This window comes from Oncorhynchus mykiss, chromosome 2 (genome assembly GCF_057628025.1).
Source record: "Oncorhynchus mykiss isolate SJ-2025 chromosome 2, ASM5762802v1, whole genome shotgun sequence".
NCBI classification, from domain to species: domain Eukaryota; kingdom Metazoa; phylum Chordata; class Actinopteri; order Salmoniformes; family Salmonidae; genus Oncorhynchus; species Oncorhynchus mykiss.
This window is the reverse complement of record NC_143023.1, coordinates 44,997,391-45,013,292: the sequence shown is the minus strand read 5'-3', so window position 1 is coordinate 45,013,292 and position 15,902 is coordinate 44,997,391. Positions and strand designations below refer to the sequence as shown.

At 44.0% G+C, this 15,902-nt stretch overlaps 1 protein-coding gene across 1 annotated transcript in view; it reads left to right on the top strand.

Moving 5' to 3' along the window:
* LOC110501618 (membrane-associated guanylate kinase, WW and PDZ domain-containing protein 2) overlaps nt 1-15,902 on the top strand; it is a 292,550-nt gene that overhangs the window by 131,586 nt on the left and 145,062 nt on the right. Inside the window, 3 exon segments of the mRNA XM_036949610.2 lie at nt 6,425-6,652; nt 10,483-10,717; nt 12,529-12,608. Of these exon segments, the coding sequence (XP_036805505.2) occupies nt 6,425-6,652; nt 10,483-10,717; nt 12,529-12,608 (543 nt within the window).

Here is a 15,902-nt window from a genome sequence, read left to right as displayed (position 1 = left end):
GTGCACCCGTGACCGGCTCGGAAACCAGATTGCACAGCGGAGAAGGTACGGTGGGATTCGAGATGGTCAGTGACCTGTTTGCTGACTTGGCTTTCGAAGACCTTAGATAGACCTATATCCATCCTGCCCTGCCTGTAACAGTTTGGGTCCAGGGTGTCTCCCCTTTGAAGAAGGGGATGACTGCGGCAGCTTTCCAATCATTGGGGATCTCAGACGATATGAAAGAGAGGTTGAACAGGCTGGTAATAGGGGTTGCGACAATGGCGGTGGATAGTTTCAGAAATAGAGGGTCCAGATTGTCAAGCCCAGCTGATTTGTACGGGTCCAGGTTTTGCAGCTCTTTCAGAACATCTGCTATCTGGATTTGGGTAAAGGAGAACCTGGAGAGGCTTGGGCGAGTAGCTGCGGGGGGGGGGGGGGGGGGGGGGGAGCTGTTGGCTGAGGTTGGAGTAGCCAGGCGGAAGGCATGGCCAGCTGTTGAGAAATGCTTGTTGAAGTTTTCGATAATCATGGATTTATCGGTGGTGACCGTGTTACTTAGCCTCAGTGCAGTGGGCAGCCGGGAGGAGGTGCTCTTGTTCTCCATGGACTTCACAGTGTTTCAGAACTTTTTGGAGTTGGAGCTACAGGATGCAAACTTCTGCCTGAAGAAGCTGGCCTTAGCTTTCCTGACTGACTGTGTGTATTGGTTCCTGACTTCCCTGAACAGTTGCATATCGCGGGGACTATTCGATGTTATTGCAGTCCGCCACAGGATATTTTTGTGCTGGTCGAGGGCAGTCAGGTCTGGAGTGAACCAAGGGCTGTATCTGTTCTTAGTTCTGCATTTTTTGAACGGAGCATGCTTATCTAAAATGGTGAGGAAGTTACTTTTAAAGAATGACCAGGCATCCTCAACTGATGGGATGAGGTCAATGTCCTTCCAGGATACCCGGGCCAGGTCGATTAGAAAGGCCTGCTCACAGAAGTGTTTTAGGGAGCGTTTGACAGTGATGAGGAGTGGTCGTTTGACCGTGGCTCCGTAGCGGATACTGGCAATGAGGCAGTGATCGCTGAGATCCTGGTTGAAGACTGCGGAGGTGTATTTGGAGGGCCAGTTGGTCAGGATGACGTCTATGAGGGTGCCCTTGTTTACAGATTTAAGGTTGTACCTGGTGGGTTCCTTGATGATTTGTGTGAGATTGAGTGCATCTAGCTTAGATTGTAGGACTGCCGAGGTGTTAAGCATATCCCAGTTTAGGTCACCTAACAGAACAAACTCTGAAGCTAGATGGGGGGCGATCAATTCACAAATAGTGTCCAGGGCACAGCTGGGAGCTGAGTGGGGTCGGTAGCAGGCGGCAACAGTGAGAGACTTATTTCTGGAGAGAGTAATTTTCAAAATTAGTAGTTCGAACTGTTTGGGTATGGACCTGGAAAGTATGACATTACTTTGCAGGCTATCTCTGCAGTAAACTGCAACTCCTCCCCCTTTGGCAGTTCAATCTTGACGGAAAATGTTATAGTTGGGTATGGAAATCTCAGAATTTTTGGTGGCCTTCCTGAGCCAGGATTCAGACACGGCGAGGACATCAGCGTCCCCTGCAGGGACATGCAGGGCCTGGGTTTACCTCCACATCACCCGCGGAACAGAGGAGGAGTAGAATGAGGGTGCGGCTAAAGGCTATCAAAACTGGTCGCCTAGAGCGTTGGGGACAGAGAATAAAAGAACCAGATTTCTGGGCATGGTAGAATATATTCAGGGCATAATGTGCCGACAGTGGTATGGTGGGGTGCAGGTACAGCGGAGGTAAGCCCAGGCACTGGGTGATGATGAGAGAGGTTGTATCTCTGGACATGCTGGTTGTAATGGGTGAGGTCACCGCATGTGTGGGAGGTGGGACAAAGGAGGTATCAGGGGTATGAAGAGTGGAACTAGGGGCTCCGTTGTAAACTAAGACAATGATAACTAACCTGAACAACAGTATACAAGGCATATTGACATTTGAGAGAGACATACAGCGAGGCATACAGTAGTCACAGGTGTTGAATTGGGAGAGCTAGCTAAAACAGTAGCTAAAACAGTAGGTGAGACAACAGCTAATCAGCTAGCACAACAACAGCAGGTAAAATGGCGTTGACTAGGCAGGGGGCGTCGGATTAACTACACACCTGAGTGCCTAGAGCCTGAGTGCAGCTGGGGCCGACAGATAAAACATAAACAAGCAGAATGGAGTACCGTGATTAATGGACAGTCCAGCATGCATCAGCTATGTAGCCAAGTGATCAGTGTCCAGGGGGCAGCGGTGGATGGGGCAGGGAAGCTGGACTGGCGAGTATTATCCAGGTAAGGTAAAAGCCGCTAGCAGTGGCTAACAATGACTAAATAGCTTGTAGCTAGTTAGCTTCTGGAGGTTCTTGAGTGTGTTCTAAAATTTTTAAATAATAGCGATTCCGTATCACATTGGGTGAGTCAGGTTACCGGAAGGTATAAACAAATAAAAAAATTGAAAAGAGATTGAAAGTAAATATGGGTCCAGTGAGTGTTTGGGATGCGGCGATTCAGACGGTTAGCAGGCCTGTGCTAACAAGCTAACAGTTAGTAGGCCTGTGCTAACAAGCTAACAGTTAGCAGGCCGGGGCTAAACAAGGTAGCAGTTAGCGGACCGGGGCTAAACAAGGTAGCAGTTAGCGGACCGGGGCTAAACAAGGTAGCAGTTAGCGGACCGGGGCTAAACAAGGTAGCAGTTAGCGGACCAGGGCTAAACAAGCAAGCTGTTAGCAGGCCTAATTAGCAAGCAAGGAGATAGCAAAGGCTAGAAAGTTAGCCTTTGGGGGGGCGTCGCGATGGGGTGAGTCTGTTTATGCCTCTTCATGCGGTGACATCGATAGACCGGTCGTGGGTCCGGATATTGTAGCCCAGGAGTATGCTTCGGTGGTAGCACAGGAGCTCTGGCCGGGCTAGCTTCAAGCTAAGTGGGTGGCAACGCTAGCCAGGAGTAATCATCCGGGGTTGCGGTTAGCTATTTAGCTAGTTGTGAAGATCCAGCTGAAGATTTACCTTTTACGGTGGGAATCCGGGGATAAAAAAAATATAGGTCCGTTATGCTCTGGTTAGAGTTGCGTTGTTCGAGCTTTCCGAGCTAAAGGTTAGCTGAAGACCGCTAGCAATGGTTTGCTGACTGATCCCTGGTAGTTAGCTGGCTAGATTCAGTTGAGGGGTCTGGATCTGGATCCGAAGTAAAAATAAGTACTTTAGAAAAAAATAGCTACATTGGGTGAGGCGGGTTGCAGGAGAGTATTTAGAAGTTGAGGTTCAGGCAGGAAATAGGGAAAAGGCATCGTTAGTGAGGCAGGGAAAAACTATCATACACGGGAGAATTAAATTACGGAAAACACAGCGCTCCAAAATAGAACTGTGTCACAAAGCAAACAAAACCTCACAGTGATGGGGTGCAAAGAACTTAACTAAATAGTGTGTGATAATGACATACAGGCGTGTGAACAGGTGATCAGAATTCAGGTGATTGGGATCTGGAGAGTGAGCTGCATTCAGGGGATCTATGTGTTTGAGAGTGTGAGCTGGAAAGTGACCTGTGTTCAAGGGATCTATGTGTTTGAGAGTGTGAGCTGGAAAGTGACCTGTGTTCAGGGGATCTACGTGTTTGAGAGTGTGAGTTGGAAGCAGACATTACAACTGGAGTTCAAAGGAATGGGTAGAAAATTACAACTGACAACACCCCTGATAGTATAGACAACACTACGCCGATAACGCTTAGAGAGGATGGGCGGTATTACCTGAGCGGGGCTCGGTCGGTCTCAGTTAATATCTTAAAGCAGCCTTGAAATGTGTAGTTCTAAACTTAGGGAAAGAGCTGGTTAGGGAATAAGTGGCAATAAGGAATATGTTGGACACTCCACCACTACACTGCTTAAACCTATCCAGATCCCTCATATCTGTAAACATTAGGGATATGTACGTCGGAAGTTTACATACACTTAGGTTGGAGTCATTAAAACTAGTTTTTCAACCACTCCACAAATTTCTTGTTAACAAACTATAGTTTTAGCAAGTCAGTTAGGACATCTACTTTGTGCATGACTGTTACGGTTTTCTTGCGGTGAAGGAGAGGAGGACCAAAATGCAGCGTGGTAATTTTGATACATGTTTAATAAACGAATAAACAAATAAACACAAACGATACAAAACAAGAACCGTAACGTGAAAACCTAAACAGCCTATCTGGTGCAAACAAACACAGAGACAGGAACAATCACCCACGAAACACTCAAAGAATATGGCTGCCTAAATATGGTTCCCAATCAGAGACAACGATAAACACCTGCCTCTGATTGAGAACCACTTCAGGCAACCATAGACTTTTCCAGATAACCCCACTATACCACAATCCCAATACCTACAAAAACCCCAAGACAAAACACACCACATAATTAACCCATGTCACACCCTGGCCTAACCAAAATAATAAAGAAAACACAACATACTAAGACCAGGGCGTGACAATGACACAAGTATTTTTTCCAACAATTGTTTACAGACAGATTATTTCACTTATAATTCACTGTACCACAATGCCAGTGGGTCAGAAGTTGCATACACAAAGTTGACTGTGCCTTTAAACAGCTTGGAAAATTCCAGAAAATGATGTCATGGCTTTAGAATCTTCTGATATAAACATTTGAGTAATTTGGAGGTGTACCTGTCGATGTATTTCAAGGCCTACCTTCAAACTCAGTGCTTCTTTGCTTGACATCATGGAAAATCAAGAGAAATCAGCCAAGACCTCAGACAAATAAAGGTGTAGACTTCTACAAGTCTGGTTCATCATTGGGAGCAATTTCCAAACACTTGAAGGTACCATGTTCATCTGTACAAACAATAGTACACAAGTATAAACACCATGGGACCACGCAGCCGTCATACCACTCAGGATGGAGACGCGTTCTGTCTCCTAGAGATGAACGTACTTGTTGCAAAAAGTGCAAAATCAATCCCAGAACAACAGCAAAGGACCTTGTGAAGATGCTAGATGAAACAGGTACAAATGCATCTATATCCACAGTAAAACGAGCCCTATATGGATATAACCTTAAAGGCCACTCAGCAAGGAAGAAGCCACTGCTCCAAAACCGCCATTAAAAAAGCCAGACTACAGTTTGCAACTGCATATGGGGACAAGATCGTACTTTTTGGTGAAATGTCCTCTGGTCTGATGAAACAAAAATAGAACTCTTTGGCCATAATGACCATCATTATGTTTGGAGGAAAAAGGGGGAGTCTTGCATGCCAAAGAACACCATCCCAACCGTGAAGCACAGGGGTGGCAGCATTATATTGTGGGGGTGCTTTGCTGCAGGAAGGACTGGTGCACTTCACAAAATTGATGGCATCATGAGGAAAGGAAAATTATGTGGATATATTGAAGCATCATATCAAGACATCAGTCAGGAAGTTAAAGCTTGGTCGCAAATGGGTCTTCCAAATGCACATTGACACCAAGCATACTTCCAAAGTTGTGGCAAAATGGCTCAAGGACAACAAAGTCAAAGTATTGGAGTGGTCATCAAAGATCTCAATCGTATACACTTTTTTGTGGGCAGATCTGAAAATGTGTGTGTGAGCAAGGAGGCCTACAAACGTGACTCAATTACACCAGCTCTGTCAGGAGGAATGGGCCAAAATTCACCCAACTTATTGTGGGAAGCTTGTGGAAGGATTCCCAAAACGTTTGAACCAAGTTAAACAATTTAAAGGCGATGCTATCAAATACTAATTGAGTGTATTTAAACTTCTGACACACTGGGAATGTGATGAAAGAAATAAAAGCTGAAATAAATCCTTCTATCTGCTTTTATTGTGACATTTCACATTCTTAAAATAAAGTGGTGATCCTGGCTGACCTAAGACAGGGCATTTCTACTAGGATTAAATGTCAGGAATTTAAATGTATTTGGCTAAGTTGTATGTAAACTTTCGATTTCAACTGTATACATGAAGGGATGTGTGAAGATTTATCTTATACCCACAGCATTTGATGAGTGTAAGTGAGCGTGTTTGTTTGCATGTGTGTAGTGTACATGCAAACACATTCTTTGTGTGGTAGCTGTATCTGATTATGTTCCACTGTTGCAGGAATGTGTGAGTGAATACGTGCTTTTCTAAGAATGTGTGTTTGTTTCTCTCTCTTTCTCTTTGTGTGTGAGAATGTTTGTGTATGTGTGGGTCTCTCTTTCAAATAATTTAAATGGGGCTTTATTGGCATGGGAAATCTTTCTCTCTACTGTGCCTTGAGGAAGGTAACTTGCTGTAGAAATTATTGTTGATAAATAATGTATTGGATCAGTGGAGCAATGCAGTTTGTGGCAACCTTTGTGCCGCTGGCCTGCACTTCACTCAGTTGTGCATTCATTTTCCCTTCTCCAGAGATCTTATACGGTACTCCCAAGCCCCCAGCCGAGCCCAGTCCGGCGGCCCCTCCACTGAATGTGAGTGAGGTGCTGCTTCCCGGAGCCCGGCCCAGCATCAAGGGCAAGTGGAAGAGGAACCAGTCGGTCAGAAACATGCAGCAGCAAGCCAGCCTGGAGCCGCCCGAGGAAGAGGAGGAAAGCAGCCCCCCCGTGGTCAATGGGAACGGGGTGGCCATCACACCAGGTGAGCGGTCGTGCAGTGTTGGTGTGTGTATGGGGGAGGGGAGCGGGGAGAAGTTGTGTGTGGCCCTGCGCAGGATCACTCTCTGGGATCACTGTCTGTATGGAATAATGTCTCTAGCCCTTTCAAATTTTACCGGTATAAATAACTGCGAGAAACCGCTATATTATAACCAATGATTTATATGAACAGCATGACATTAAATGATATATGCAGTAGCTAAATCTGGCCTCTCACGGCCTTGTCTGCTCTGCTATTATAAGGGCATAAGGCGAGACCCATATGCAGACACAGGAGGCAGATGGTTGAGCTCCGATATTTATTATAACAAGGGGTATGCAAAAGGCAGGTAAGGTACAGACAAGAGTTCATAAACCAGGTCAGGGTCCAAACAGTACAGGGCGTTAGACAGGTCTCGAGGTCAGGACAGGCAGGGGTTCAGTAACCAGGTCCGAGGTCAAACAGTAAAGGGCGTTAGGCAGGCTCGAGGTCAGGGCAGGAAGAATGGTCAGGCTGGCGGATTCGGTGTCAGGACAGGCAAGGGTCAAAACCAGGAGGACTAGGAAAAATAGGAGCTAGGAGAAATGATGAGCGACACTTGGAGGGGGTGGCGACAAACACAAGGACAGGTGAAACAGATCAGGTCGTGACAGCTATCAGCATTATCAATCATTAACGCTTAGTGTGTGTCTGAGTGTGTGCGCTATCGTATTTACTATATATTGTTTATGCATATTGTTTGTTCTGAAACTGTACATGCAACCTTGAAATGCTCCCGGGTGGTGCAGCGGTCATCTCAGTGCTTGAGGTATCACTACGGACCCTGGTTTTATTCCAGGCTGTATCACAACAGGCCGTGATTAGGAGTTGCATAGGGCGGTGCGCAATTGGCCCAGCGTCATCTGGGTTAGTGTTTGACCGGGGTAGGCTGTCATTGTGAATAAGAATTTGTTCTTAACTGACTTGCTTTGTTTACTATAAATAAATAAATAACATGCAGTTAGTTGGCCTACGGGAACAAAACTTGGCTTCAATTTTTGAGCTACAGGTTGGTATTGTAGGCCAAGAAATGTTGGCTGTGGAGCAGAGCTTCACTAAAACAAATGCCACTGAGGCAGAATGGGGGGGAGAGTTGGCAGAAACGTGTCCTAGAACGGTGCAGTCTTACCTCAAGCCGACGCATCACTGGATGAAATTAGCAGAAATTACTGCGAGCAACGGGTTCTCCTACCATGCCATTGCAAACAGAATTGTGCTACACACAACATCTACCATATCTGCCAGACTGTTCCACCACATGCTGTGCAATGTGTGCAAACACACACATGCCTGTGTGTGTACAAGCGCATGTACATACACACACATGCACAGGGGCACACAAACGCAGAGTCACAGCCAAGCCAACACAGGGCCTATGTCCCTCAGGAGAGAGAGATGGAAAGAGAGAGAGAAATAGGAAGAGGGCATAGCAGCAGCACCCCTGATGAATTGCAATACAAATAATTACTGTATATATATATATATATATATATATATATATATATATATATATATATATATATATATATATATATATATATATATATATATATATATATATATACACATATACACATATACACATATACACACATACACACATACACACATACATACATATACACATATACACATACATACATATACACATATACACATACATACATATACACATACATACATACATACATACACACACACACTAAATAAATACTTGTCAGCAACCCCACCCCAAATCATCTTCTTTTAAATGAGAGATATAGAGAGACAGATGAAGACTTCAGGGGTCAAAGAATGAATGAGTCAGAGAGAGAGGTGGAGGAGGGGCTGAAAGAAGGGGCGCAACCGAGGAGGGAGATAGGGAAGGAGAGATTTGGAGATAGAGAGCGAGGCAGATGGAGAGATGGATAAAGAGACAGAGACAGGGGGAGAGAAAGGGAGAGGGATAGATGGAGAAAGAGAGCTGTGCAAGTATTAATGGAAACCATTACAGAGAGCAGTAGAGGGTCCACACATCCAGGCTGTATCACAACCGGCTGTGATTGGGAGTCCCATAGGGCGGCTCACAATTGGCCCAGCGCCATCCGGGTTTTGCCGGTGTAGGCCGCCATTGTAAATAAGAATTTGTTCTTAATGGACTTGCCTAGTTAAATAAAGGTTAAATAAACATTTTGAAAATGGAATTCAAAGAGGGAGAATATTGAGAGAAAAAGTAATGGAGAGAAGAGAAAAGAAATGAGTGGCACAGAGGGATGGAGAAATAGGTCCCAAACCCAAAAGGGATCTCCTATGGGGACAGCCGTATTACCCTCTTGGGTGTGTGTGTGTGCGCGCGTGTGCATTGCTGTTGGAACACAAATGTCCAAATACACACCCCGTGACACAAACACAGAAACAGGAGAGGGAGGTAAGAAAAGACACCTATGGGACAGAAATCTAGTGGGATCTACTATTGATTGGCTATGAGTGTGAACCCAGTGTAGCAAGAGAAACAACACTTGAGGAACAACACATACATGGATACGCATACACAGATGTATTTTCAGTTGAAGGCAAGGACAAACTATCGAGACACTGACAGCCCATCCTGTAGTTTCCTTTACAGATTTAGGATCAGCTTCCCCTCCCCCATTAGTGGGGTAAATGCAAAACGGAACATATGGGAAAATTCACCCTATGCCCCATACACCCGGTCTTTGAAGCAAAGTTTTCACTCCTACCTGTTAGCAGTTGATGTTATTCTTCAATAACACAAACCCCAAAACAAATCAGGGGGAGCAAAATGTGTTTATTCAGAGAGGACAAATCATAGATGTTATGCTGGGAGGTAATGTTCATTCCACCGGTCCTCAGCTTTTCACCCCCGGACAAAGGAACAGGATGCCATTTATAATCCTCCATCATAGCCTGGGGTTGACCAATCAGAAGTCCTTGCAGTACCACTGGGCCAATGGCTAAAAAACAAGTACCCTGCTCCAGACTCAATGTTCAGAACGTAGCACACGTAGCTCTGAATTCATGAGTGACATTGCACAGATTCTAAACAGCTGTTTAACTGAAACCGAACTCCTATTTACAATTCCCTATTGACCAATAGTACTCTAGTTTTAAGTCCTCTTGTCCTCCGCGTTGTGTATTTATCTTCAAAATGTTCTTATATACCGAACAGCATATTCATAAAGTGGGCTACAGTTTTCTCTAACCCAATGTGAATACATGGATGTTAGAAGGTCTTTGTAGAGCTCTAGTGGATAACACTAACAGGAACATCATAGCGTGTGTTTAAAGACAGGTAATGTATTCTGTGTGTTCGTGTATCCCTAATCTGCTCTGTGGGACACTTAAGAGTGTGAAAGAGTCTTTGGACCACTAGAGCTGTGTTCTTCTTTGCTCAGCATTAATCCATAGGGAAGTGTTTTTCTCTAGAGGGCTCTCTATCCACCACGAAGGGGCCATTTTCAGAGTTGAGATCGTTCATCAATGCATACCTGCCTGACTATATTAGACACCTGCCAAATCTCATAACACACTGAGAGATGTTTAGCATCAACTAACCACATTGTATAATATAGCAATCTGATGCCCTACTGCACAGTTGATGACGTAGCGCACAACCATTGGTTGATGCAATGCAATGTTCGCAATGCAGTCAGCCAGGAACGCCACCAATGTCAATGCAGATCTCTGAAGTCAGCAGATCTCAAGTCAAAATCAGCCCAAAGGGACTATAGGGACTGAGGTGTATGAGAAAAGACCATACTGTATGAAGCGTTTGGATTTGTTTCTCGCTACAGAGACAAGCGAGCATGAGGACAAGAGCACAGATGGGTCGGGGGAGGTTTCTGTGGTGGAGGCCCCGACACTGCCCCCTCCCGCCACTGAGCCCCCCACAGAGGGAGAGGAGCCCCCTGAGGTGGACTCCCCCAAATCACCCCCCAAACTCCCCGAGGGGGATGAGGAGGAACTGGGACCCCTGCCTGACAACTGGGAGATGGCCTACACAGAGAAAGGAGAGGTCTACTTCATAGAGTAAGTGTGTGTTTATGTGGGGGGACGGTGACGCACGCATGCACACACACTAGCAATGGTCATCAAAATTGTTAAACTTTTTTAACAGCAATTCTAATAAAACAGTTGGACAATGGATTTTTGAATGTTACAAATACATCAGGTGTTCACTGAATTATAGCACATAAAACATTTTACTGGGTAAATAATGAATGGAGTTCAGGGAATTTGGTGGGAATTCAGGTATTTTCTTAGTGGTGGTGGCTGCATCATGCATGGCATTTCATTCAGCACAATAAGTCTTTTTGCAATATTAATTTAGTGCCTTATTGCAAACAGAATGCTTGTTTTGGAATATTTTCATTCGGTACAGGCTTCCTTGTTTACACAGTAATTTATGTTAGTATTGTGGAGTAACTACAATGTTGATGATCCATCCTCAGTTCTCTCTTATCACAGCCATAAAAACTCTGTTTTAAAATCACCATTGGCCTCATGGTGAAATCCCTGAGCGGTTTCCTTATTTTCTGGCAAAGTAGTGAGGAAGGGTGCCTGTATCTTTGTCGAAATGCTAACAGTTTCTACACCCAAGCCATAAAACTCTTGAACACCTAACCAAATGTCAAACCAGAGTATTTGCATTGCCCCCACCCTCCTATTTTACACCGATGCTACTCTCTGTTATCATCTATGCATAGTCTCTTTAATAAATCTACCTACGTGTACCTATTACCTCAACTAACCGGTGCTCCCGCACATTGACCACTGTATATAGTCTCGCTATTGTTATTTTACTGTTGCTCTTTAATTACTTGTTACTTTTATTTCTTATTTGTATTTTTTTTTTTAACTTAATTGTTGGTTAGGGGCTTGCAAGTAAGCATTTCACCTGTTGTATTTGGCACATGTGACTAATACGATTTGATTAGCAAAAAAAACTGCTTTGTCATTATGTTATGTTGTGTGTGAATTGATCAGGAGAAAAAACGATACATTTTAGAATAAGGCTGTAACAAAATGTGGAAAAAGTCAAGGGTCTGAATACTTTGCGAAGGCACTATTTAGGCTTGCAATAACAAAAGGGTTGAATTCTCGTTGACTCAAGACATGAAGCTTTTCGTTTGTAATTAATTTGTAAACATTTCTAAAAACATAATTCCACTTTGACATTATGGGGTAGTGTGTGTAGATTAGTGACACAATCTAAATTTAATAAAGTTTAAATTCAGGCTGTAACACAAATGTAAATATTTTCTGAAGGTACTGTAAGTGTCGAGATGTGTTAAATCTCTGATGAAGCTTTAGCGTTCTTATACAGTAGATGCAACAGAAATACAATATATTCCATTAATCCATTTCAGCCATCACCAGGGTGTTTGACAGGTCATTTTACACACACACAAACTGTTTCTCTCTCTCTCTGTCTTTCTAATGAGGAGCAGAGGGACAAATAGAGAATATATGGCAGTTTTGTTCACCTTAAATATCTCACCCTCTCACTCACACACAACCTCTGTCCTGCCCATTTCAACTCCACATAAAACATTGTAAAAAAAACACATTCACAGGGGATGGGGGTTCATTCTTTTTTTTTTAAATGAGAGGTAAATTCCACCCTCCTTTCATATTTTTGTAGGATATTCAGACAGTACAGAAACAGTGGTATACAGGATAGGTAATGAAAGTATAAAAGGTGGTCGCAGGGATTGAATCTACAAACTTTGGGTACTAATGTGATTTTTTTTTAAGGGTATTGCCACTCAACCTCTCTCTCCTCTCCATTTATGTACTGTATCTCTTTCTCCTCATCCCCCCTCTCTGTCCTCCTCCAGTCACAACACCAAAACCACATCATGGCTGGATCCTCGGCTGGCAAAGAAGGCCAAACCACCTGAGGAGTGCAAAGAGGACGGTGAGTGTTTTTGTTTTTATGTAAATGCACAAATCTATGTTTATGCATGAGGTATCTCTTCTTCTCTTCAAAAAGTATGTGGACACCTGTTCATCGAACATAACGTTCCAAAGTCATGGGCATTTAATATGGAGTTGGTCCCCCCTTTGCTGCTATAACAGCCCCCACTCTTCTAGGAAGACTTTCCACTAGATGTTGGAACATTGCTGCGGGGACTTGCTTCCATTCAGCCACAAGAGTATTAGTGAGGTCGGTTACTGATGTGGGGCGATTAGGCCCGGCTTGCAGTCACAGTCTCAATTTTTCCCAACAGTGTTCGATGGGGTTGAGGTCAGGGCTCTGTGCAGGACAGTCAAGTTCTTACACACCGATCTCGACAATCCATTTCTGCATGGACCTCACTATGTGCACGGGGGCATTGTAATGCTGAAACAGGAAAGGGTCTACCCCAAACTGTTGCCACGATGTTGGAAGCACAGAATTGTCTAGAATGTATGCTGTAGCTTTAAGATTTCCCTTCACTGGAACTAAGGGGCCCAGTCCGAACTATGTTACACATTGTCAATTTTACTTTTTGTGTGAGTGTGTATGCTTGTTGAATAGACCGATACCATTAATTATACTTCACCAAACTTTATAGTTGGCACAATGCATTTGGGCAGGTAGCATTCTCCTGGCATCCGCCAAACCCAGATTCGTCCGTCGGACTGGCAGATGAAGCGTAGTTAATCACTCCAGAGAATGCGTTTCCACTGCTCCAGAGTCCATTGGCAGCAAGCTTTACACCACTCCAGCCGCCGCTTGGCATTCCGCATGGTGATTTTAGTCTTTTAGGCTGCTCGGCCATGGAAACCCATTTCATGAAACTCCCAATGAACAGTTATTGTGCTGACGTTGCTTCCAGAGGCAGTTTGGAACTTGGTAGTGAGTGTTGTAACTGAGGACAGATGATTTTTATACACTACGCTCTTCAGCACTCAGCGGTCCCGTTCTGTGAGCTTGTGTGGCCTACCAGTTCGCAGCTAAACCGTTGTTGCTCCAAGACATTTACACTTCACAATAACATCACTTACATTTGACTCGGGCAACTCTTGCAGGGCAGACATTTAACTAATAAATAACTGACTTGTTGGAAAGGTGGCATCCTATGACGGTGCCACGTTGAAACTCACTGAGCTCTTCAATAAGGCCATTCTACTGCCAATATTCCCTTATGGAGATTGCATGGCTGTGTGCTAGATTTTATACACCTGTCAGCAACGGTTGTGGCTGAAATAGCCGAATCACCTAATTTGAAGGGTGTCCACATACTTTTATTTATATAGTGTATTTATATATTGCCATACACTGAGTGTACAAAACATTAGGAACACCAGTTTATGTATTTCTGTCTTTTAGCTGTTATTGTTTATTACTGTTCTGTAGTATGTCATGTTTTGTGTGGACCACAGGAAGAGCACCTGCTGCTTTCGCAAAAGCTAATGGGGATCCTAATAAAATACCAAATACTAATATTGAGTTCCCATCCACTTTTGCCCTCAGTACAGCCTCAATTTGTTGGGGCATGGACTTTACCAGATGTTGAAAGCATTCCACAGAGATGCTGGTCCATGTTGACTCCAATGCTTCCCACTGTTGTGTCAAGTTTGCTGGAAATCCTTTGGGTGGTGGACCATTCTTGTTACATGGGAAACTGTTGTGTATGAAAAACCCAGCAGGGTTGCAGTTCTTGACACACTCAAACCGGTGCTCCTGGCACCTACTACCATACCCCGTTCAAGGGCACTTAAATATTTTGTCTTGTCGATTTACCCTCTGATTGGCACGCACACACAATCCATGTTTCAAATGTCTCAAGACTCATAGCTTTCACCTGGATTCACCTGGTCAGTCTATGTAATGGAAAGAGCAGGTGTTCCTAATGTTATGTAAATATAACTATTTATAGCTTTCAGTGTTCGGAGATGTTGGCTGAGAGTTACAAGAGTGGAGACTGCAAATCTTACCAAATTACGCAAGATTTTAGTTCTGGGTTAACCGTGATTACTCCCCCCCCCCCTCTCCTCTCTGTCCAGTAAAGGACCTGTGTGTGACGGGAATTATAATAGCTCCTTTATCCCTCTTTTGAATCTATTTTTATTCTCTCTCTCACTCCCGACTGGGATATTCTCAAGAATACCTAAAACATTCACCTGGATAGTTAATTAACATATGCTGTTAAAACAGGGAATTGCTGCCATATTGCCTCCACATATTCAGTCAGTATATGTCCTTCTAAATCAGCAAGGGCAAAGAAACAGGAAATTAAGAAAAGGAGAATAGGACAGGATATAGTAAGTGTAGGGTTTTATGACATAGGAAGGGAAAAAAATAGGAAAGGAAATGAGAATAGGACGTGGGAACGGAATGGGACGTAGGAAAGGAAGGGATATTAAATGGGAAGGGTATGCAAACAGGAAATCAAGGGAAGAGAAGAGGTTTTATGAAGGAAGGGGAGAGGAAATGGGGCTGGAAAAGGAAGGGAATGGAATATGATATAGGAAGGGAAGAGACAAGGACATTGGAAAGGAAGGTGAGGGTTTAAGGACATAGGATAGGGAAGGAAATAAGACAGAAGGGGATACGATGTAGAAATGGAGTGGGGGGGGGGGGGGGGGGGTTCTAGGACATAGGAATGGAATGGGAGGATTTAGAAAAGGGTGGGTTTCAGGATATAGGAAGGGAATGGGACATAGGAAAGGAATGGAGGGAGGAAGTAGTAAGGGAAATTAATTAAGGAAATAGGACCTAAGAAAGGAGGAGAATAAGACATTGGAAGGGGATAGAATATAGGAAAGGAAGGGAGGACATAGGAAAGGAAATTAAGGAAGGAAATAGGAGACATGAAAGGAGGGGAATAGGACATTGGAAAGGAATGGGAGAGTTTAGGAAAGGGTGGGTTTTAGGACAAATGAAGGGAAGGGAATTAGGACATGGGAAAGGAAATGAAGAAAGGAAATAGGACATAAGAAAGGAGGAGAATCTGACATTAGAAGGGAAGAGTTTAGGATATAGGTAGGGAAGTGTTCAATAATATAGGAAGGGAAGCCTGTTTTTAGTATTGGTACATTACACAGCCCCAATGTTGTTTGTCGTTGTTTGCTGCCAGTCTGACTGAAGAATTCTGGGATTTCCTGGAGCCTCAGCTACAAACAGGGAGGCAGAAACAAATACATGTTTACTTTCATCAACCTTCCCCTTTTCTCTCGCCCCCCACATCCTTTTCCTCTCTCTTTCCTTTGAATCCTCTATGTC